The 25012-nt window shown below is 37.2% G+C and overlaps 1 protein-coding gene across 4 annotated transcripts in view; it reads right to left on the minus strand.

Moving 5' to 3' along the window:
* PMS1 (PMS1 homolog 1, mismatch repair system component) overlaps window positions 1–25012 on the minus strand; it is an 81867-nt gene that overhangs the window by 13673 nt on the left and 43182 nt on the right. For all 4 annotated transcript variants that reach the window (XM_045831743.1, XM_045831727.1, XM_045831735.1 and 1 more), the window contains 3 exons: window positions 18566–18688; window positions 17884–18027; window positions 16826–17712 (listed from right to left, as the gene is read on the minus strand). In XM_045831743.1, the coding sequence (XP_045687699.1) occupies window positions 16826–17712; window positions 17884–18027; window positions 18566–18688 (1154 nt within the window). The remainder of the gene's footprint in view (window positions 1–16825; window positions 17713–17883; window positions 18028–18565; window positions 18689–25012) is intronic.

Genomic DNA, 25012 nt, shown 5'->3' on the forward strand with positions numbered 1-25012 from the left:
ACTTGCAAAGTTTTTATACAGGGTGGAGCAAAATTAGATTGACAGTTGTTCACATAAAAAATGAAATAACTCATAAATAATAATATAAAGTGTTTTGCATACTCAAAAGTAGGTTCACAATTGTAAACCTACTTTTGCTCCACCCCTGTATATATGTGAAGTCATATCCTATTAACTCTAAGTAGATAATGATAAATTAAAGTGTATAAAGTATTCCCCAAATCGAAAACTAATGCAAAGCCATAAGGGAGTTAAAATTAAATTGTATTCTTTTATTTTGTTAAGATAATAGATTTATTTATTTATTTTTAAAGATTTTATTTATTCATTTTTAGACAGACGGGAAGAGAGGGAAAGAAATATCAGTGTATGGTTGCCTCAAGTGCCCCATACTGGGGACATGGCCCACAACCCAGTGATGTGCCCTGACTGGGAATTGAACTGGTGACCCTTTGGTTTGCAGCCTGTGCTCAATCCACTGAGCCATACCAGCCAGGGCTAAATTATATTCTTTTAATTTGAAGAAGGTTGCTTCCCCCAAAAAGGAGGAAGAGAGGAACAAAACAGAGATGACACGAACAGAGTAAAAAAATGATAGACCTAAACCCAGCCATGTCAGTCATTATATTATATGCACTAAATATTCCTATTAAAAGGCAGAGACTGTCAGACTGAATTTAAAAAGCAAAATCCAGCTATGTGCGTCTGTAAGAATTACACTTTATAAAGGCACAGAGAGTTTGAAAGTAATAGAATGGAGAAGATACACCATGCAAATGGTAAACATAAAAGTAAGAGTAACTATAGTAATGTAAAATAAAGTAAATTTCAAAACAAGAAATAATACCACAGATAAAGAGGAACATTTCGTAATGACAAAAAGGACAATCACAAATGCGTGTGCACCTAATAACAGAGCTTCAAATTATATAAATCGAAACTCACAGATCTACAGATAGAAATAAATCTAGAATTATAGTTGGAGATTTTAATACCTCTTCCTCAGTTAACTGACATACTAAACCAAAGAATAAAAATCAGTAAATCTATAGAAAGTTTGAGCAATATTATCAACTACCTTGACTTAACTGACATTTTGGAACACAACATGTAGTGACTGCAGAATTCAGATTCTTTTTAGGCATACATGTAATGAACATTCATCAAGAAAGATTGCATGCTGGGCTTAATTCTCAACAGATTTCAAAAAATTGGAATCTAACACTGCATCTTCCCTATCCATGATAAAATTAATTAGAAATCAGTAACAACAATCAATAACATTAGAATTAATTAAAACTATTTGGAAACTAAACAATGTAGCTTTATTTATAATAACCTCAAATTGGAAACAACCCAAAGGCCCATCAACTGAAGACTGAATAAAGAAATTGTGGTACAGTCAGGAGCCACATAATGATGTTTTGGGTAACAAAAGACAGCATACACGACAGTTAAAATGGAGCTGAAAAATTCCTGTGCCTTGTGATGTAGCAGTCATTGTCATGTCATAGTGGCAATGCATTACTCACATGCTTGTGGTGATGCTGGTGTCAACAAACCTACTGTGCTGCCAGTCATATAAAGTACAGCACATACAAATATGTACAGTACATAATACTTGGCAATGATAATAAATGACTGTTACTGATTTATGTATTTACCCTAGTATACTTTTTATCGTTATTTTAGAGTGTACTCTATACTTCCAAAAAATGTTTGCTGTAAAACAGTATGCCATGTTAATACTGTCAGCAGCCTCATACATCTTGTATTTATGAAGTCTCCTGCATCATTTTCTTTTGCTCTTGATTTCATGTCATATTTTATATATTCAATGTATCCTAAATGCACAGCATTTATAAAGTTTACAGTAGTGTCCAGTAATATCCTAGGCCTCCACATTCACTCATCACTCACTGACTCACCCAGATCTCTATCATGGTAAATGCCCTAAATAGGTGTACTGTTTTTAATCTTTTATACCATATTTTTACTGTATCTTCTTTATGTTTAGATATGTTTAGGAATACAAGTACTTACCATTGTGTTACAATTGCCTAGAGTATTCAGTATAGTGATATGCAATATAGGTTTGTAGCCTAGGAACAACAGGCTATACCATACAGACTAGGTGTGTAGTAGGCTCTAGCAACTAGGTCTGTGACACAACAAAATCACCTAACAAATCATTTTTGAGAATATATTCCCATCCTTATCAGTGAATGACTGTATATTTATACAATTGAATAAACTAATTTATTAAAAACATGAACTATATAGATAGATTCAACAAATATGATGACAATCACTAAAATATTTTGTTGAGGGGAAAATGCTAGGTATAAAAGTACATATGATTTTATATATATGAAGTTCAAGCACTAGCAAAAGCTAATGTGATGGAAATCAAGAGAGTGTCTGCATATAGAGATTGGTTGCTAAGTGGCATAAGATAACTTTCTGGGGTGATGAAAATGTTCTATATTTTGGGATGGTGGTCACATGGGTGTGTACACATGTGAAAATGCACTGAACTGTATATGTGGTTAAGATCTACGCATTTCACAGCAGCTATATTTTACCCAATTTTAAAAATCATTTAAGGAAGTACTGAAGGCATAGGCACTAGAAAAACAATAAAAGTCAATTCCAGATCTGTAGAGTTCCTTATATTTTTGCTATTCATCAGGATGGAATAAACAATTCTCTGAGCACTACAAAAAATGTACATACATTTAGGGTTGGGAGGGTGGGCTGGATTGGTAGTAAAAGGGAGAAAACTATACTTGAACAATGATTAAAAAAATGTACACACATTAATTAATACTCCATTTATTAATTACATACTAGTAAAATTAAAGTAAAAATTACTTTAACATTTTACTAGTAAAAATTACTATAACAACATGTAAAATAAAAATTATGATTAAGTTTATAATGGTTTCAATTTCCAGCCAAGAGGTGTAGGTAAGTACATTTTGCCTCCTTGCACAACCAAAAGAAGGACAACAAATTTAAAAATAAAAAATAACCAGACCTGCCAGAAAATTGAACTGTATGAAAGTCCGATAACCAAGGAGTTAAAGAAGACACACTGATCCAGACTGATAGCAGGGGTAGAGACTTGCAGTTGGGGTGGAGAAGACTCCTGGCAAGGTGGCAGCTGGAGGGCCTGAGCAGGAGAGGCAGTGGCTGGTGGAGCAGGTGGTCCCGCATTTGCATGAGAATAAACTGGGAGTAACAAATGGGGAGCAAGGCAGATCATGCAACCCAGGGTTCCAGTTTAGGAAAACAAAGCCCCCAAACCTCTGATTGTAAGATCTTGCGGGGGTTGAGGCAGCAGGAGAAACTCCCAGTCTCATAGGAGAGCGTGTTGGAGAAACCCATAGGGTCCCAGAATGTACACAAACCTACCCACCTGGGAATTAGCACCAAAAAGGCCCAATTTGCTTGTGGGTAGCAGGGCAAGTGACTGAAAGCCAACTGAGAGCTGAGCAAGTAGCACTATTTCCTCTCAGATACTCCCTCACATACAGCACCACAATGAAGTGACCTGGGTTGCCCCACCCTGGCAAATACCTAAGGTTCTACCCCTTATTTCGTAACAGGCGTGCTGAGACAAAAAAAAAAAATAGTGCCCAAATGAAAGAACAGATCAAAACTCCAAAAATAGAAGTAAGCTATGAAGAGATAGCCAATCTATCAGATGCACAGTTCAAAACACTGGTAATTAGGATGTTAATAAAAAATGGTTGAGTATGGTCATAAAAGAGAGGAAAAAGTGAGGGCTATGCAAAGTGAAATAAAAATATACTGGGAACCAACAGTGACAGGAAGGAAACCAGGACTCAAATCAATCATTAGGACCAAAAGGAAGAAATAAATATTCAACCAGAACAGAATGAAGAAACAAGAATTCAAAAAAAATGAGGAGAGGCTTAGGAACCTCCGGGACTTTAAACATTACAACATCCAAATCACAGGGGTGCCAGAAGGAGAAGAGGAATAGCAAGATATTGAAAACTTATCTGAAAACATAATCAAGGAGAACTTCCCCAATCTGGCAAAGGAAATAGACTTCCAGAGAATCTAGGAAGCTCAGAGAGTCCTAAACAAATTGGACAGAAGCAGGAACACACCAAGACACACCAAGATTAAAAACAAGGAGAGAATCCTAAAAGCAGCAAGAGCAAAGGAGATAGTTACCTACAAAGTAGTTCCCATAAAACCATCAGCTGATTTCTCAAAAGAAACCTTACAGGCAAGAAGGGGCTGGTAAGAAATATTCACAGCCATGAAAGGCAAGGACCTACATCCAAGATTACTCTATCCAACAAAGCTATCATTTAGAATGGAAGTGCAGATAAAGTGCTTCCCAGATAAGGTCAACTTAAAGGAGTGCATCATCACCAAGCCCTTATTATATGAAATATTAAAGGGACTTACCTAAGAAAAAGAAGATCAAAGCTATGAAGAGTAAAATGACAACAAACTCACAACTATCAACAAACAAACCTAAAAAACAAAAACAAACTAAGCAAACAACTAGAACGGGAAAAGAATCACGGAAATGGAGATCACATGGAGGATTAACAGAGGGGAGAGGGAGGAAGAGAATAGAGGAAAAGGTAGATGGAATAAGAAGCATAAATGGTAGGTATAAAATAGACAGGGGTTGTTGAGGTTAAGAATAGTATGGGAAATGGAGAAGTCGAAGAACTTAAATATACGACCCATGGACATGAATTAAAGAGGAAGAATGCTGGTGGAAGGGGGTGTGCAGCGTGGAGGGGAGTAAAGGGGAGAAAAAAATGGGACAACTGTAATAGTATAATAAAAAATATATTTGAAAAATAAAAAATTTATAATGGTTTTACAGCTGAATGAAAAAATTACCTAAATAAACTGAACAAATCCAAACCATGTAATTTAATTCAAAGGTAAAAAGTAATGAACATTTTAAAATTATACTGAGTTCTAGCACAACTGTTATCTCAGCCCTTTTCTTAAAAATTGAGATGCCTATGTCCAATGCTGTTTCTAATGCTCCAGGCCTAGGCTGAAGTCAGGCAGTACTGGTTTTAGAGTTCCATGGTTGATTCTAATGCATATCCAGAATTGAAAACTACTATTATTGTGTTCAGCAAAGTGTAGTGGCTAAGAGCACAGGCCCTCGAGACAGATTCCCTGGCTTGGCTTTGCCCTGCCACTTAACTACCTCTACAAACCTTGGCAAATCATTTAATTTTTCTGTGCTTCAGTATGGATAATCTACAGCTACTTCATAGTTTCCATGTGAAGAATAAAATGTGTTAAAATGTGTCAAGTACTTAGAATAGTACTTAGCACATAGTAAATGGTAATGTTTGGTACCATTATTTTCTATCAAGAAACATGTAACAAAAAGGGAACACAATCTGACTAATAGTTAACGATTATTTAAGCAATCTTGCTAAATTTTTTTAAAAAATCAGCTTTAAATTTCAGACTTGAGACTATTATCTGTTGTTTTAAGAAACTTAAGAAACTGGCTAAATTCTAAACATTTTTAAAAGAGAAACTTGAATAGATTTGTGTTAGAAATGATATTATTGGAAAAACAGTATTAAATGTTAAGTGAAACTAAAAGATGAAAGACCATAGCATGTTGTGTACTTTGTACTTACTTAGTGCATGTTTGTTTAATAAAAAAATGTTAGGGGATAAGAATGTAAAAAAGACCTTGTCTCTGTAAACTAGATTAAAAAATGCCTCTTTTGGTTATTCACCATGTCACATTGATAATCTCTCACACTATTTTCTCTCATTTCTACTTAGAATCTGAACTTCTGAATTAGCTATATAAAACACATGATTAGTTTACTTTCAATATTACTACAATTAAGTATTTTTAGCTCCTGGACATTCAAATTCAAGATTTCCTGTACAGAGGAAAATGAGTTCAAAATGAAGGTCACCACTTGTAATTAATTATAAAGTGCAAATTTTCACATATGGTACTAATCTTTTGATTAACTCAAGAACTCAATGTCATTTGTTCCTTGAAAAATATAAAAAGTTATGTCCAAAGGAACATTACGTGAATGTTAAGTAAAAACAGCTGCTACCTTTGACTTAATGTCATTAAGGGATTTAGTAACTTGAATGGAAAATACTAATTCTAATTTGACAAGCAATCAATTAAAATGATATTTTTATGACTAAAGATTACATGTAATTATAAAGTTTATTTACCATTTTCAATGAATATCCCAATTAGAATTTAATCTTAGTTATTTTGAGTAGCAATATGTTCATACCTACTTTAAGTTAAAGTTCAAGTTAACATTAACTGACTGATACCCCAGTGGCAGTGCATGTCTTAATCTGGTTTCTAACCCACTACAGGAGAGAAAAACAAGGTTGGGAAGGGGGGGACCCAGAAAGAAAGAAATGAAAAATGAAGATACCCCTACTTTACAGTCTGTCCTAAGTTCTCAGCAGAAATGATTCTAGTTTTTTTCAAACTTTTTGTTGTGGTTTCAGAATCCTTCCATGACCTGGCCAGCCTTCTCCATCTTCCTTTACCATACTCCCTTATATTCAGTTCCTATCATAGAGGGCATCTTTCAGTTCCTGAATATCGGCATTCTACTTCTAGTTTCTGGGACCTCTTACATACTGTTCCTTCCACCTAGAAAATTCCCTACAGCTTTCTGACCAACTTCTATTCAGGAAAGCATTTTCTGTCTCATAGGTGAGATTAAGACCAACTACTAGGTATTTTCATGATTCTCTATACATTTTTTTTTACTTTAAAACTCATCACATTCTATGATTACTATTTTTTAATTGTCTTCCTACCTAGACTGAACCATTTATAAGTAGAAAATGTTTACTTACAACTGTATCTGAAGTGACTAGCCAGAGTATATAGGGCCTTGTAAAAGAACGCCTTCAATATATGCTCCCTAGTTTAAGGAAGGAAAGAGAAAAGAAAAGGAGGGGAATGACTGGTAAAGGAGGAAAGGAAGAAAGAAAAAAGAGGGAAGAAAGAAGGGAAAGAAACATTAAGATTATAAGATACAAGAGAAGTGGTAGTATTATCAATGTGATATTTTTGTTTCATCATCTCACTAATTAAGATTTTGGACATAGCCGATCATGGTCTCAACACCTTTAACTCTGGAAGATTCTAACATAGTAATCTGTGATACAGAGGAAGCTCTGTGCTTTTAAGATACCTATATTTTCTTCATAGGCTTCTATTTCTGGTCTGCAGATTTTAACACTGACACAGCAAATGAAAAATAATTTCAATCACAACAGAGAAAATTTCTTTTTCACAGATTAAAAATCTGACTGACATCGCTGACATCTGGCACATTCACTATGTGCCAGTCATTTATCTTGTATCATAACACAATATCTTATTTAAACCTCACAACTATGGGAGATACAGTTCACACATTTTTGCAAAAAGCTAGCAGAGAGAACTGGGTTAGAATGTAAGTACAGTTTCAGGGGTCTGCTTTTGACCAATACTGGCTCTTTGTCTGCCTGATAGTAGTAAGATAGAGAAAATTCTGGATTCCAGAATATTGCCTGATGACAAACTTTCAGATGAAGCCTATTAACTATAACCCTTGTACCCTAACACCTTGGGACCTACAAAGAGAAATAATGCTGACATTCCCCAAAACTAGAACAGTATTTGCTATTGTGAGGCTGCATGGTAATAGCTATCTTAGGCTGTTACACTGTCTGTAGTTCCATGAAAACCAGAAATATCTATGCTTTCATTTTTGTATGCTCAGACAGCTATCACAGCTATCAATTCATTACCCCCCACCCCCAGGCCAATGCAACTCAATGTTTGGGTTTGCTGTACTATAGGTTAAGTGCACTAATCTTTGAAGATAATCACTTGTGACCCTTATTTGCATCTTAATTCAAGTAGGGAAACTTTAAAAATTTTTGATATTTAAGAAATTAGAAATCTAAACACTGAATATTTGATATTAAGGAATTCCTGTTTTTAAAAGTTATGACAATTGTATTATGGCTATATTTAAAGAGAGTATATTTTTTACAGATACATGCTAAAACATTTATGAAATATGCATTATCCTAGAATTTCCTTCAAAATAATGATGGTAAAGAAGGGGAAGTGAAATGAGTGGAGGTATGGAAGCAGGACTGACTATGACACCATAGGCTCACTACGTTGTTTTGCCTACTTTAGTGTATGTTTGAGAAAAGAAAACATGACAACCATTCCCACCAAAAAAAAAAAGTGTGAAAAGAGAAGTTAATTTATGTTAACAGAATCCCAGCTGATAGAAAGTTTGGAAGGCAAAGTGTGCAGAGGATGCTTAAAACAGGTGGTAAGGAGATTTTGTAGGCCACTGGGAAGGTCCCTGGGCTGTGGGTCAGAGACAGAGGCTTCCCTGGGAGCACTGGGGGAGAGCAGGGTTAGTGAGAGACATCAGGTGGCTCCCTCCGCTCCCCAGAGCAAGGAAGTCTCAGACCTGAACCAGCAGAGACCTAGATGCTTAATGTTGCTACAGGGATAAAAAGGTAGTAAGTGACAAAGAGCCTGTGGCGTATCCAGCTGGGGCAGTGGTCACTGGCTGGGGATAGTACCAGAGAAAATGGAGAGCTGGGTGACACATGAAGCTGGAAGAAGAGATGGGCTGTGACCCAGATAGACTCTGGGCTGGTCAGATAGGTGGACTGTGTGGAAAGCCCAGCACTTGTTAGGAATGGCAGGCAGCACCTCTCAAAAAAGAACTGAGCAGCTATGCAGGGACCTCAGGTGAGTGCAGTGCAGGGCCAGTGAGGAGGGAGGAGTGGGGGTGCGATTTGCTCCCACTCAGGGCAACTCCTGGACTGATTGAAGGGTTGAAAAATGAGGTGGACTACCAGCACCGGCCTGGTGTAAATGTGCGTAGTGGACAGTGTGGGCCACGCAGTGTTTTGAGAGCATTGGCAGGAAACTGGGCACCTGTGATTATTTGCAGCCCAGATGGAGCCCCAACCCTTACGGAACCACAGGAAAGGGAAAAAACTGAGCCTAGACTCCCTCTGTCTGCAGGACCAGGGAAGACTTACAAAACTGGCTTGGTAGGTTTAAAATCAGCAGGAAGCTTTTTTTTTTTTTCTTTTACTAAGACCTGGAACTGTGAGAAAACCAGAAACAGATCCAGAAAGAAGTCAGACTATGAACACCAACAGCTGAGACAAATTTCACTTTGCTATCTGTCAGAACTTGCATGTTTTTTCTCTCTTCTTTCTGTTTATTTAGCTTTTCTGTTTTGTTTATTTCCTCATCTTGGTTCTATTGCAATTCATAAATTCTTCTCCCTCTTACCACAAAACAACAGTTTCCCTTCTTTTAGTCATCTCATATTCCCTTTGTCAAATAATATCCACAATGTCTCTCCACCTTTATTAATTTTAGTTCAACTGCGGCTGAAACTGTTGATATGGTAGGGGGATTCTTTTTGCTGCCATAGGTTTGGTTGTCTGGTAATACTTCTTTGTTAAGCAACGCCTGTACAACAGCATACAAGACAAAGTGGAAGTTGTGAATACCAGTAAACCCACTGGAGGGAAGAACCCACTAACAAAGGAGACACCAACAGGTAAAGCCCAAGTACAACAAGAGAGCCCACACAAATGGAAGACAGGGCAACCCTAGAGCATCCAGACAAGGAGATCAAAGAGACCATACCACTAAGTCCCACAGATACCCTACCCCAGGAGTTCACCCTACTGCAGAAGTTCACCCTACCACCGAAGTTCACCCTATGAACACAGCTGGCAAAGAAGAACATTTGGAATCGTGGAAAAAAACAAAAAGAGTCACCTAAAATAGGGAGATGAAGAAGGAACCCATAATTGAGAGGAATGAAAGATTCCTCCGTAAAAGAGCTAAATGAAATGCAGGAAAACAAACTATCAGGTACAGAATTCAAAAGAATGGCTATAAGGATGCTCAAGGAACTCACTGAAAACTAAAAGGAACTACAGTATGAGTTCCTTTTACGGTTCCTTATATGAAAAAAGAAATAGAAACTATAAACAAGAACCAGGAAGAAATGAAGAATACAATATCTGAAATAAAAAAATACACTAGAAGAAATTACAAAAAGGCTGGATGAAGCAATACCCAGGAGGAGAAAGCAATACCCAGGCAGAGCAGCTGCACAAATAAAGACTCAAAAAATATGAAGACAGCTTAAGGCAACTGCAGGACAACATGAAATATAGCAACATCCAAATCATAGGAATGCCAGAAGGAGAAGAAAAGGAGCAAGGGATAGAAAACTTGTTTGAAAAAATAATGACAGAAAACTTTCCTAACCCAGAGAGAGGAAAAGCCACTTAAGTTCAGGGAGCACAGAGGGTCCAAATAAGGATAAACCCAAAGAGGCCTACTCCAGTACACATCACAATTAAAACTCCAAGTTTTAAAGACAAAGAGAGACTCTAAAAGGCAGCAAAGGAGAAACAGGAAGTAACATGCAAGGGAGTTCCAATAAGGCTAGCAGCTGATTTCTCAACAGAAACACTATAACCCAGAAGGGAATGGCAAGAAATATTCCAAGTAATGAAAAACACGGGCCTGCAACCAAGACTACTCTACCCAGCAAGGCTCTCAATTAAAATAGAAGGTGAAAGAAGGAGCTTCCCGGACAAAAGAAGGCTAAACGAATACACCTCCACCAAACTAGCACTGCAAGAGATGCTAAAGGAACTGCTTTAAGAAGTGGAAGAAAAAGAGTAAGAGAGAGAGGAACAAAGGAGGAAAAATTAGTAAGTACCTATCAATAATTACCTTAAATATAAATAGATTAAATGTTCCAATCAAAAGACACAGGGTAGCTGAATGGTTAAGAAAACATGACCCTCACATATGCTGCCTATAAGAGACTCATCTCAGAACAAAAGACCTACACAGACTGAAAGTGAAGGGTTGAAAAAAAATATTCCACACAAATGGACAGGAAAAAAAAGCCGGGGTAGCAATACTTACATCTGACAAAATAGACTTCAAAACAAAGGCCATAAAAAGAGACACAGAAGGATACTTCATAATACTCAAGGGAAGAATCCATCAAGAAGACATAAACATTATAAACACATATACACCCAACACAGGAGCACCCAAATATGTAAGAAAACTCTTGGAGAACTTCAAGAAAGACAGACAACAACACACTTATAATAGGGGATTTCAACACTCCACTGTCAACAATGGATGGATCTTCCAAACAAAATATCAACAAGGATATTGTGTCACTGAACAATGCCCTAGATCAAATGGACTTAACTAATATATAAAGAATCTTTCATCCCAAAGAAGCAAAATACACATTCTCTTCAAATGCACATGGAATATTTTCAAAGATACATATACCACATGATAGGACACAAAACAAGACTCAACAAATTCAAGAAAACTGAAATTATATCAAGCATTTTCTCAGACCACAAGGGCTTGAAATTAGAAACCAACCTCAAGGAAAAAACTCAAAAACATTCATATTTATGAAAATTGAATAGCATGTCATTAAACAATGAATAGGTTAACAATGAGCTCAAGGAACGAATGAAAAAGTAAACAAATGAAAATGAACACACAACAGTCCCAAACTTATGGGACACAGCGAAGGCAGTCCCAAAAGGGAAGTTCATAGTGATACCGGCCTACCTAAAAAAGAAACATTTCAAATAAACAACTTAACCTTATATCTACAAGAACTGGAGGAACAACAACAAACAAAGCCCAGAAGGAGTAGAAGAAAGGAAATAACCAAGATCAGAGCAGAATTAAAAGATAAGGAGAATAAAAGAACAATTCAAAGGATCAATAAATCCAGGAACTGGCTCTTTGAATAGTTGAACAAAATAAACAGAACTTTAACCAGACTCATCAAGAATAAAAGAGAGAGAACCCCCCAAAATAACATCAGAAGCGAAAGAGGAGAGATTACAACTGATACCACAGAAATACAAAGAATTTTAAGAAATTACTATGAACTATATGCCAAGAAACCTGGATGAAATGGACAAATTTCTAGAAAAATATATTCTTCCAAAACTGAATGAAGAAGAAGCAGAAAGCCTAAACAGAGCGATGACAGCTGGTGAAACTGAAGCAAAAAACTCCTGGCACACAAAAGCCTTAGACTGGATTGTTTTACAGGAGAACTTTATAAAACATTTCAGGAAGAGCTAACCCCTATCGTTCTAGGACTATTACAAAAAATCCAAAAAGAGGAAAGACTCCCAAACTCTTTTTATGAGGCATCATCCTAATCCCCAAACCAGATAAAGATACAACAAGGAAAGAAAACTACAGGCCAATATTGCGGATGAACATAGATGCCTAAATTCTCAACAAAATATTGGCAAACCACATCCAGCAATACATTAAAAAGAGTATACACCATGATCAAGTGGGATTCATCCCACGGATGTGAGGGTGGTATAACATTCGCAAATAATAAATGTAATACATTACATAAATAAAAGGAAAGACAAAAATCACACAATCATATCAATAAATGTGGAAAAAGCATTTGATAAGGTACAACACTCATTTATAATATAAACACTCACGTCCACTCTCACCACTTTTATTCAACATAATATTGGAAGTCCTAGTGACAGCGATCAGACAAGATAAAGAAATAAAAGGTGTCCAAAGTGGAAGGAGTAAATACTGTCATTGTTTGCAGATGATATGGTAGTGTACATGGAAAACCCTATAGACTCCACCAAAAAAACCACTCAACCTAATAAGTGAATTTGGCAAAAGAGTGGGACACAAAGTCAGTATTAGGAAACCAAAGGCATTTTTGTACACCAACAATGAAATATCAGAAACAGAAATCAGGAAAAAAATCCCATTTGCTATAGCAACAAGAAAAATAAAGTACCTAGAATAAACCTAACCAAGCAGGTAAAAGACCTATACTCAGAAAACTACACAACAATGAATAAAGAAATTAAAGAGACACCAATAAGTGGAAGCATATACCATATTCATGGACTGGGAGAATTAACATCATCATCAACTTGATGACTTCTGGCCAAGATGGAGGAGTAGGTAGACACACTTTTGCCTCCTCGCACAACCAAAAGAAGGATAACAACAAATTTAAAAACAAAAAGTAACCAGAACTCCCAGAAAATCGATCTGTATGGAAGTACAACAACCAAGGAGTTAAAGAAGACACATTCATCTAGACTGGTAGGAGGGGTGGACGGTTGGCCAGGATGGAAAGGACTTGTGGCAAGGTGGTGGCTGGTGGACAAGGCAAGGCAGCGGCTGGAGGAATGGGTGTCCCCACATTTGCATGTGGATAAACCAGGAGGAAAAACTGCGGAGACAGACCATGCAACCCAGGATTCCAGCACAGGGAAATAAAGCCTCAAAATCTCTAACTGTAAAAATCTGTGGGGGTTGAGGCGGCAGGAGAAACTCCCAGCCTCACAGGAGAGTTTATTGGAGAGACCCACAGGGTCCTAGAATGTACACAAAACCACCCACCCAGGAATCAGCACCAGAAGGGCCCAATTTGCTTGTGGGTAGTGGAGGAAGGCTCTGAAAGATGGTGGAGAGGTGAGCAAGTGGCACTATTTCCTTTCAGACCCCTCCCCGCCACAGAGTGCCAAAATGTAGTAATGTGGGTTGTCCCACCCTGGTGAACACCTAAGGCTCTGCCCCTTACTATGTTAACAGGTGCGTCAAGACAAAAAAATATGGCCCAAATGAAAAAAAAAAAAGATCAAAGCTCCAGAAAAAATACATAAGTGATGGAGAGATAGCCAACCTATCAGAAGCAGAGTTCAAAGCACTAGTAATTTGGATTGTCACAGAAATGGTTGAGTATGGTTGCAAAATAGAGGAAGAAGTGAAGGCTATGCAAACTGAAAAAAAAGGAAATGTACAGGAAACCAACAGTGAAGGGGAAGAAACTGAGACTCACATCAACAATTTGTAACAAAAGGAGGAAACAAGCATCCAATTGAAGCAGAATGAAGGAACAAGAACACACACAAAAAATGAGGCGAGGCTTAGGAACCTCAGGAGCAACTAAGTATTGCAACATCTAAATCATAAGGGTGCCAGAAGGAGAATAGGAAGAGCAAGATATTGAAAACTTATTTGAAAACATAATGAAGGAGAACTTCCCCAACCTGGCAAAGGAAATAGAATTCCAGGGAGTCCAGGAAGCTCAGAGAGTCCCAAAGAAACTGGATGTAAGGAGGAACACACTAAGACACACCAAAATTAAAGACAAGGAGAGAATCCTAAAAGCAGCAAGAGGAAAGGAGAGAAGCCTACAAAGGAGTTCCCATAAGACTATCAGCTGATTTCTCGAAAGAAACTTTAGAGGCAAGAAGGGGCTGGAAAGAAGTAGTCAAAGTTATGAAAGGCAAGGACCTACATCCAAGATTACTCTATCCAGAAAAGCTATCATTTAGAATGGAAGGGCAAATAAAGTGCTTCCCAGATAAGGTCAACTTAAAGAAGCGCATCATCACCAACCCATTATTATATGAAATGTTCAAGGGACTTACCTAAGAAAAAGAAGATAAAAAATATAACAGTAAATGGGGGAAAAGGTACAGGGAACAAGCAGCGTAAATGGTAGGTACAAAATAGACAGGGGAGGTTAAGAATAGTTATGGGAAATGCAGAAGCCATAGAACTGAAATCTATGACCCATGGACATGAACTATGGGGGGTGAATGATGGTGGGAGGGTGGTACAGGCAGGAGGGGAGTAAATGGGAGACAAAAATGGGATGGCTGTAATAGCATAAGCAATAAAATATATTAAAAACAAAAAACTAACATCATCAAAATGTCCATGCTACCCAAAGCAATTTATAGATTCCACACAATCCTTATTAAAATACCAATGACATATTTCAGATATAAAAATACATTTCAGAAATTTATATAGAACCATACACGACTCTGAATATCTGCAGCAATTCTGAGAAAGAATAACAAACTAGGAGGAGGGATCACAATAACTGATATCAAACTGCATCACAAATCCATAGTAATCAAAACAGTCTGGTACTGGAATAAGAACACATACATAGATCGATGGAACAGAATAGAGAGCGCAGAAATAAGCCCATGTCTCCACGGTCAATTAATATTCAACAAAGGGGACAGAAGCATAAAATGGAGTAAAAATAGCCTCTTCAACAAATGGTGTAGGGAGACATGGAAAGCTACATGCAAACAAAATGAAACTCGACCACCAACTTACACCATACACAAAATAAACTCAAGATGGATAAAAGACTTAAATGTAAGTCGAGACACCACAAAAGTCCTAGAGAAGAACATAGGCAGGAAAATCTCAGATATTCCAAGTGGCGATATTTTCACCAATATGTCCCCTAGAGCTAAGGACATAAAGGAAAGAACAAACAAATGGGACTTCATCAAAATAAAAAGCTTCTGCATGGCTAAAGAAAATATCAGCAAAATGAAAAGGCAACCAACTGTTGGGAAAATATATGGGAAAACATATTTGCCAATGATACCTTGGACAAGGGTCTAATCTCCAAAATATATAAAGAACTCACACAACTCCACTCCAGGAAGACCAAGAAAAAAAACAATGAAAAAATGGGCAAAGGACCTGAACAGACACTTCTCTGAGGAGGGCAGAGGGCCCAGAGACATATGAAAGGATGCATATCATCACTAGCCATCAGAGAGATGCAAATTAAAATCACAACTGGTGTTAACCAAATTAACACCACAAGTGGTGAGATACCACTTCACACCAGTCAGAACAACCATCATAAACAAATCAAGTGCTGGAAAGGTTGTAGAGAAAAGGGAACCATAGTGCACTGTTGGTGGGAATGCATATTGGTGCTGCCACTGTGGAAAACAATATGGAATTTCCTCAAAAAACTAAAAATGAAACTACCTTTTGACCTGGCAATTCCACTGCTGGGATTATACTCTAAGAATCCTGAATCACCAATTCAAAAGAACCTATGCACTCCAATGTTCATAGCAACACAATTTACAATAGCCAAGTGCTGGAAGCAACCTCTGTGCCCATCTGTAAATGAATTGATCAAAAAACTATGGTACATTTACACAATGGAATACTACACAACAGAAAGAAAGGACCTCCACCCTTTGGGACAGCATGGATGGAACTGGAGAGCAATATGGTAAGTGAAATGAGCCAGGAGGTGAGAGACAAATACCATATGATCTCACCTATAAGTGGAACCTAATCAACAAAATAATCAAGCAAGCAAAATATAGCCAGAGACAATGAAATAAATAACAAAGTAACAGTAACCAGAGGGGAGAAGGGAGGGCAATAATGGGGAAAAGGGGAATGGTTGTCAAGGAACATGTATAAAGGACCCATGGACAAACCAAAGGGGGATAGGATTGAGGGTGGGAGGTAGGGGTTGGTGTGGTAGAGGAGAGTGGTGTGGGGGAAAATGGGGACAATTGTACCTAAATAATAAAAAAGAAAGAAGAGACTTTTGAAGAGAGCCTTGCTACTGAATAAGGGACAGCTTTAACAGCACTGAATTAAATCTGCAAAAATGTTGAAAATTTTAAATAAATAGTCAAGGCTTCTACCAAAACAAGAAACAAAACTAAAAACCTCTAACCAAAAAAGTGATGCCAAAAAAGGTACTCTGGCCAAGTCAAAAGGCATTTTCCATTCTGTTTTTCCATAAATAAGAAGTTAAAAAAGTTTTTGTTAACCCAGTAGATGGAAATATCTGAACATTCAGGTCACATGAAAACTCTGGAAACTTACTTCAGTTTTTCCTCTTCACTCAATGTCTTCCACAGTTCTTCAATTTGTTGTGTTGCATCCTCCAAACTGGTCTTAGAATTTTCTATGAGAAACTGAACACGATGATCTTGAACAAAAAGGGCACTTGCTGACATGGGTTTCTTGATTACATGACTGCTAATTAAATCGTAAGCTGTAAGCTGTCCAGATTTGTCATCTACCACATTTGATTTTTTGTTATAGGAAATGTCACTGAGATTCTTTTGTTTAGGGCTTGGATTATTATTATGACTTTCTTTACATGCTGAGTTTTCTTGAGGCACTAAAAATTTCACAGGTTCAATGTTCTCTCCCATTGAATTTTTTATTGCATTTCCCTTGCTCCAATCATCTGCAGAAATTTCCAAAGACTTTGCAGGAACTGGTTCTTCCTCATTTTTCCCACTCTCATTTATATGGCCGTTATTGCCAATTTCTGATTGGGCATGTTCAACAGAAGGTACAAAACAAGTTTCACTGTATTTCTTCTGGTTGTCATCACATAATAAATTATTCATTGCGATATCCTGAGATGTATTTTTAGTGTTCTTATCAATGTTAGAATTTCCACTAATAAAATGATCATCACAATGGTCACCAATGTATACATGATGATTTAAACAATTAGTGTTTTCTACAGATTCATCATTATGCATATCATTTTGGAAAGAAATGCTTGATGTATCAACATCTGAATAATTACTACCAGATGATTCCACCTTATTAAAAAGCACATCTGTTTCTGCTGTGTTACTAACAACTATGTCAGCTGAGGAAACATCTGTTTTCTTATTTTCATAAGAATTTGTACTAGGTAGTGATCCGTAACAAGTCGTCATCAGATTTTCAAGAGCAGTTAAAACAGATTCCTAAAAATACAGATGAAAATGTTAAGATAAATTATAAAAATAATAGACAAGATTTAAAATAATATGTAAAAATACGTATAAACAAGTAAATCTCCTTTGTCACACAAAAATTGTTATGAATGTTTAAGTTTATAAATAGCATAAATTCAAAAAATTATCTGAAAAAGGTACCTTATTCTGTAACAATACTTGACTTTTATCCGGTGTTAAATTGACATCCACATTAGCTGTAGGAACATCAATTTTCAGAACAAAAATGGGATACAAGCGAGTAGATTCCTTTAGGCACTTCAGATTGTAATAATGTCGAATTAACTAGAAATACGTGTAACGAAAAAAAAAAAAGAAAAAACTCACATAAATATATATTGCCATCCTTAAAATACTACCAGAAGGAGTATATTCAACTGAGTGGATATAACTGCTTATTAGGAAAAGCAGTATCTAAATAGTAATACTCACTTAGAGGCCTTGATCCTCCATGAAAGAAGTACAAGCATTCATCAAGAAGTACAAAGTCCTATGGAACTGGCTTCATAGTTAAAGATCATAATGTCAAAGTCCAGAGTTCAAATCCTACCTCTAACTTCCTGGCTATATGGCCAAAAAAGTCACTAACATTTCAGTTTTTCATCATAAATAAGGAAAGTACTTTATCACATAGTTGAGAAGAGTCAATCAGACACCATAAGGTACCTAGAACAATGCTTAATAAATGTTACTGTATTTCTTTTTCTCCTTTTCCTTATTTTAGAGCAAAGTCTTAGAAGTGATCCTTATAATACGTTAACAAACAACAGAGCTAGTTTTTATTTCTGATACAAACGATAACTTTTTTTCTAAAACAGATTACCTTTAATATGTCTTTTTGGTGTACTGGTCGATTGTTTATAAAAATAAAACTCCTTTCTGGGGTTGAAAGACTTGTAAAAGAGTGGTCTGCATCATGCTTTGGAAGAAATCCACTTAGGTAAATCTGTAATTGTAATTACAGAATTAATATGCATTGACAACAATAAATGTGGTTCCATGGGTCTAGCTATATACAATATGATAAAAGTTATTCAAAAATAAAAAAATAGATTTTCATCTTATGGTCTAAAGAACCATATACTCTCTGATAACCATGCCTTAAGAATTAACCTTAAATAAAATATTGAAGTATGTTAAATTCATGTTTTCTGCCTCTAACTCTTTCTGCAATTCTACTTTAAGGAAAAATTGGCATTCATATAAGCTTCATGAATGGGCATACAGCTTACTGCCACAAGACATAAATACTGCCCTCTGCTCAACTTTAAATTCTGTCTTGTAAATTTTTCTTTCCTCATATTGTGACTTTCCTCTGGCTATTTTTCCTTTTCTTTTTAGCCACCTTTTCTTGTAAAGAAGTGGCTGTTCTTATAGTTATTCTGAGTATGTTGTGAAGCCAATCTTATTGGGTTTTGATTTCTGAGTTAAAAATCTCTTACTCTTTGACACTGATTGTAGTGTTGTACTTTACCTTATTTTTTGTTTAGAGAACTTTTCTACAAACAAGCCAATTATTTTTGTGCATTTTTTCTTTTTAAAAATGTATGAAGAGAAGGAAAAAAATAGAAAGAAGATCCCGAAACAAATACCAAAAGAGAGACATTGAGGGAACAGGAGACAAGGAAAATGCTCCTACTTTTACCTTTAAAGATAATGTAATCATTAAGAATACAGTTTAGAGCCAGGGCGACGTGATTTAAATCCTGGCTCCACTACTAGCTACGTGATCTTGGTCAATTTATTTAAAATACAGGCCTATAGTGGGCCGGGCTGGCTCAGAAAAACCACAGAGAGGCTGTGGACCATGCAGACAAGGCCGGCTCAGAAAAACTGAGGCGAGGCAGTGGACCATGGGTGCACGGCTGGCTGAAAGTGAAACTAAGACTCAGAGCTCACCATGGACTAAAGTGGGGGTTGCCATGGTGGGAGAAACTCCCAGACTCACACAGGAGTTCGTTGGAAAGTGGGCTAGAGATGAGTGGGCAAGCTGCATTGTTCCTTCTCTGGACCCTCCCCAAAAGACAGTGTGTAACACAGCAAGGAGGGTTGCTCTGCCCAGGTGAATACCTAAGGCCCTGCTGCCTTACAACTTAACAGGTGCTCCAAGACAAAGAAATATGGCCCAAATGAGAGAACAGAGCAAAACTTCAAAAAGAGAGCTAAGTGATGAGGAGATAGCCAACCTATCTGATGGAGAATTTAAAGCCCTGTAATCAAAATGCTCACAGAGCTGACTGAACTTGGTTGAAAAATGAAAAAAATAAATGAAAGATACCCAAAAGGAAATTAACCAAAATATTCAGGGAACCAACAGTGACAGGAAGGAAACCAGGACTCAAAGCAACGATTTAGAACAAATGGGAAAAATACACATCCAATCAGAACGGAATGAAAAAACAAGAATTCAAAAAAGTGAAGAGAGACTTACAAACCTTTGGGACAACCTGAAATGTTCCAATATCCAAATTATAGGGGTGCCAGAAGGAGAACAATAGTGAGAAATTGAAAACTTATTTGAACAAATAATGAAGGAAAACTTCCCCAATCTGGCAAAGGAAACAGATTTCCAGGAAGTCCAGGAAGCTCAGAGTCCCAAAGAGGAACACACCAAGGCACATCATAATTACATTAGTCAAGATTAAAGACAAGGAGAGAATCTCAAAAGCAGCAAGAGAAAAGAAGAGTAACCTACAAAGGAGTTCCCATAAGGCTATAAGCTGATTTCTCAAAAGAAACCTTGCAGGCTAGAGGGGCTCGAAAGAAGTATTCAAGTTATGAAAGGCAAGGACCTACATCCAAGATTACTCCATCCAGCCAAGCTATCATTTAGAATGGAAGGGCAGATAAAGTGCTTCCCAGATAAGGACAAGTTAAAGCAGAACATCATCACCAAGCCATTATTATATGAAATGTTAAAGTGACTTACCTAAGAAAAGAAGATAAAAATATGAACAATAAAATGACAACAAATTTACAACTATCAACAAATGAACCTAAAATAAAAGAAAAACAACAAAATTAAAAACTAAGCAAACAATTAGAACAGGAACAGAATCAGAGAAATGGACATCACATGGAGGGATTTCATTGGGGAGGGGGAAGGGAGGACTGGGGGAAAAGGTACAGGGAAGATGAAGCATAATTGGTAGGTATAAAATAGAGAGAGGTCAAGAGTGGTATAGAAAACAGAATTCAAAGAACTTATATGTACAACCCATGGACATGAACTAAGGGCGGGGAATGCTGGAAGGTTAGAGGGGCAGGGCAGAGGGAGGATAAAGGGGGGGAAATTGGAAAAACTAATAGCATAATCAATTAAAAATACTTAAAAATATAAAAGAAACCTTACAGGCAAGAAGGGGGTAGGGAAAAAAGTAAAAGTAAAATACAGGCCTATAATTTCTTGCCTGAAACAAGTGGAACCAGATGTGCTATTAATCTGTGAAAAAACTAATAGTAAAGTTTCAGCTTTGGTTTAGAAAAGTAGACAATCAATGGGGCACTATTTTCAGTTAAGCAGAAACCATAAAGCTCCTTAACACAGCCTGTAGGCTGCCACCTATGTCTACAGCTATTACTGGGCTTGGAAATAAGTGTTTAAGGAAGACATAGTACCAATTTTAGAACGCTAAGTGCATTATTGTCACAGTGCCAAATTGTGTCAATCTTAAAAAGTAAATAAAGCTGGATAATCCATTACAAAATGATACTACTTAATTAACTGTAAAACTTCATAGCACTTATAAATGGTTGTATAATTAACCAGGTAACATGAGACTCTTCTTAAAACACCTGCTGAGCATCAGGACGAGCCTATGTGGTCTCTAAAAAACTTACTGGGCTTGTAAATTTTAAAAAAAGTCTGCTCCAAATAGGTAATTATGAAGAACAAAATAAAGAAGTAATTGTTAATACTACTAGTGTTTTCCTTTGATACCACCTTGGTTGGCCACTAAATAATTACTATTACTTCCAAAATACTGAGGTTTTAAAAATGGGTTAGGATAATGTTAAGAACTAACAAACTATATTTTAGTTATATGAAAAAGTAAAATCAAACAGCACAATCTTATAAAATGCTATAAAAAGTGAACATAAGGCTTTGTTCATGGAAAAGAATGTCTATAAGAGATCAAATCAGTACAACAAAATAAAAAATTAGATAAAGAGCCTTGCTACTTACTGAATCGGTTAAACCCATCTCCTCTCTTCTACCCTGATTCTGTTGAAGTAACCCTGACTGGTCTGCTAACACTAGTTTTTCTCGTATTTCAGTAAACCTCTAGTACACCATGGAGTTATCTTTCTAAAGTAATAATTTAAATACTTTGGTCAGGATTATGGAATAAGTCATGTAGAAACTTCATTCTTCTCCATCCCAACTGCAAATAGTTAGCACTGAGAGATAAAATAGGTTTTTACAACAATTTTGAAAGACCGAACCAGTTTATTAAATGACAAACACAAAGATGTTATGTTTGTGAAATATAACAGGGCATGGTGGCTGAAGTCAAAATGTAACAGGGCATGATGGCTTTGTGCTCTAGCATTGTAACAGGTCTGGAACAAGGTCCAGAACTTGGGGTGTCCGGGATATAGGTTATTCCCCATAAACTTGGCTGGAGGATAGGAGACATGAAGTAGGACCATTGAGAGTTACTTTGCATTATCAATAACAGTTTAGTTATTGCATTATCAACAGCAGTCTAGCTTCACAGTAATGCTGAATAGTTTGCCTGGGCCAGGGAGATGGGTGTGACTTTGACCTATGATATAGCTGGGAGGCAGCTTCCCAGGTTACAGCACTTTGTGAGAGCTTAGAAATGGTTTGCTCAACCCCGAGGGGCCACACATGCTGGGACTAACAATGGCAGCCCAGCGGGATGATGAAAAATGCAGGAGTGCTAGCAGATATTGCTGATTGTGGGAAGAGTCGGAAATGGGGTAAAGGAGGAGGATGCCAGGCCAGCATTTAAACAAAAAGCTTGGCAGCCATGTGCCACAGGACCTTGCTAGACTGTGTGGCTCAAAAGGGGATGGAAAGACCCTTGCTGGGTGGCCAGAACAAATGCCACACAATTTTGGATTAAGAACAGGAGATCGTGGCAACAAGGCTGGTAGTGCTGGTAACTGTGGGAGGCCTACGCAGCCCAGCATAGCTTACTAGGAGGAACAGGGAGAAGTGAGCTGTGGGTTTCTGTTTTTGTTTTTTTTTTAACTTCCTGAAAGGTGGTACCTCTGACTGGCATGCTCTTAGCCGGGCGGGGAGTTAGGGGTGGGATGGCAGGGGAGGCAGGACTGTGTGTATTTGTGGGCATTCAAAAGAAAGTGGGACTTAATGGAAAATTCCACCATTATTCTAAACCTGTATAACTTTAAATTAAATAATTCCTTTCCTTTTTACCAAACTCTGGCACTGAGAGCCACAGTTCTTATTGGTGGCAAGCAAAAGAACCCAGAGCAACAGATCCATAAGGGGTTTCTGTCAGAGCATCAGAAACTGGCTATGTCAGCTGGAAATGAAATTCTGGTATGGAAACAGATAGAAAACACCTCCATAAAAAGCAGGAAAATGAAACCAGTCTTTCCATTTGATATGGGTGACTCGGATACTCTTTCTCAATTCCATCTCCCCAAAATGCTTAATAAACCCTGTGACCACTGTTTGGAGCTGCTTGCAAGAGTCACAAGAAAAGAACATATACAACTCCAAAACAAAGAATAAGGCTAAGTCAGTTAGGAAAAGGACTCCCTAAAATCTTGGCAGGATGAAAGGCATAAACTACTAATATAGAACACCTAATTTTGAACTGGGGCTGAGAAAGGGGGGGTTATCTGCCAAGTTATGGGAAGGGAAAAGCAGGAAGGGAAAAAATCAAAACAAAAAAATGATAAACCTGCATTCAAGGTGATTTTGCAAATTAAAATTTCATAGCACATAAAATAGCAGAGAATTAGAATATTTTCTCAGGAAAGTAGAAATGATAAAGCAACATGAAATTAGTATGTATACCATGATCCATTTAAAAATAAGCCAGAAGACAAATAAAAACTAATAGCTATAAATCAAATTAAGAAGAGGAAAATGAATAAATTTTGAATCCTAGAAATAACATACAATTATGGGAATAAAAATTAGGGAGTACTGAGGAATTCACCCAGACTTAGCATGGAGTAATGCAGAGAAAAAAATATCAAAGAGAAGATAGATGTCAAAAAAACCTCAAAACAAAACTGGAGGAGCTCCATCAAGACAACAAAGCCACACTGGGAAACACCTAGTAAGTGCTACTACAGCAGTGGTACAGCTAAGGCCACCATTCATAATTAGGAGATTCTTCTCAAGATAAGTTCCTGTAGACAGAAAACTGACCTTTAACATTATGGGAAGAGCTATATCAAGATTCTCTACACCCAAAGTTTCCTATGGCCCATGTATCTACCATCCCAGTCCAGTGAAGGGGCCTTGGTGACTAAGTTTCACAACTGAATGCGGTGAGATGGGTAACCATTAGCAGCTGGCAAACAACTTAAGGTTACTTTTGGCCAGAAGTGAGAAGAGGTCAAAGAAACTCTGATATAAAACAACTCTCCTTCCAAGCCCAGAAAGCATAGAATGGTGATGGGTGGCTGGTAACAACACAAAATAACACTCATTTAGACATACAGTGCACAACAGAAGAAGCTATTTGATTAGATAATTACTCTCACCAGAGACACTCAAAAAATCTATCATTCTGATAGCCCATGGAACTGGAGCCACTCAGCAACACATTCCAAACTCTCCATTCCTCCATGCAAAAATAACCACATGACAGTGCACCAAAACTTTTGGTATCTATCATATATCACCAACAGCCCTTATGCAATTCTAATTCAAGAAAAGATTTTTTTAAAAAAGTCAATGGGCAAACATAGATCTTGCAACACATCTCAATCAATAAAGATCAGAGAAGTAATTCCCAGCTGCAGGACTGGCTTACAAGATAGTCCTGCCAGCACACAGAACCATAGTTGACCAAGGTCTAAATGAGTACTTTCCATACTTCAGTGTGTACCTGGAGATCTTGTTAAAATTCAGATTCTGATTCAATGTGTCTGGGATGAGGCCTGAGATTCTTCATTTCTATAACAATTAGCTTCCAGGTGATGCTAATGCTCCTGGCCGTCAGACCAAACTATGGCATTCAGAATTTCTAGAGCATGATACCATAGACATCAAGCATGGATTTCTTGTCACAAGCTTCCTGAGTTACCAGTGTAGGCA

This window comes from Phyllostomus hastatus, unplaced genomic scaffold, assembly GCF_019186645.2.
Source record: "Phyllostomus hastatus isolate PE091 unplaced genomic scaffold, TTU_PhHast_1.1 phas_contig_1, whole genome shotgun sequence".
NCBI lineage: Eukaryota > Metazoa > Chordata > Mammalia > Chiroptera > Phyllostomidae > Phyllostomus > Phyllostomus hastatus.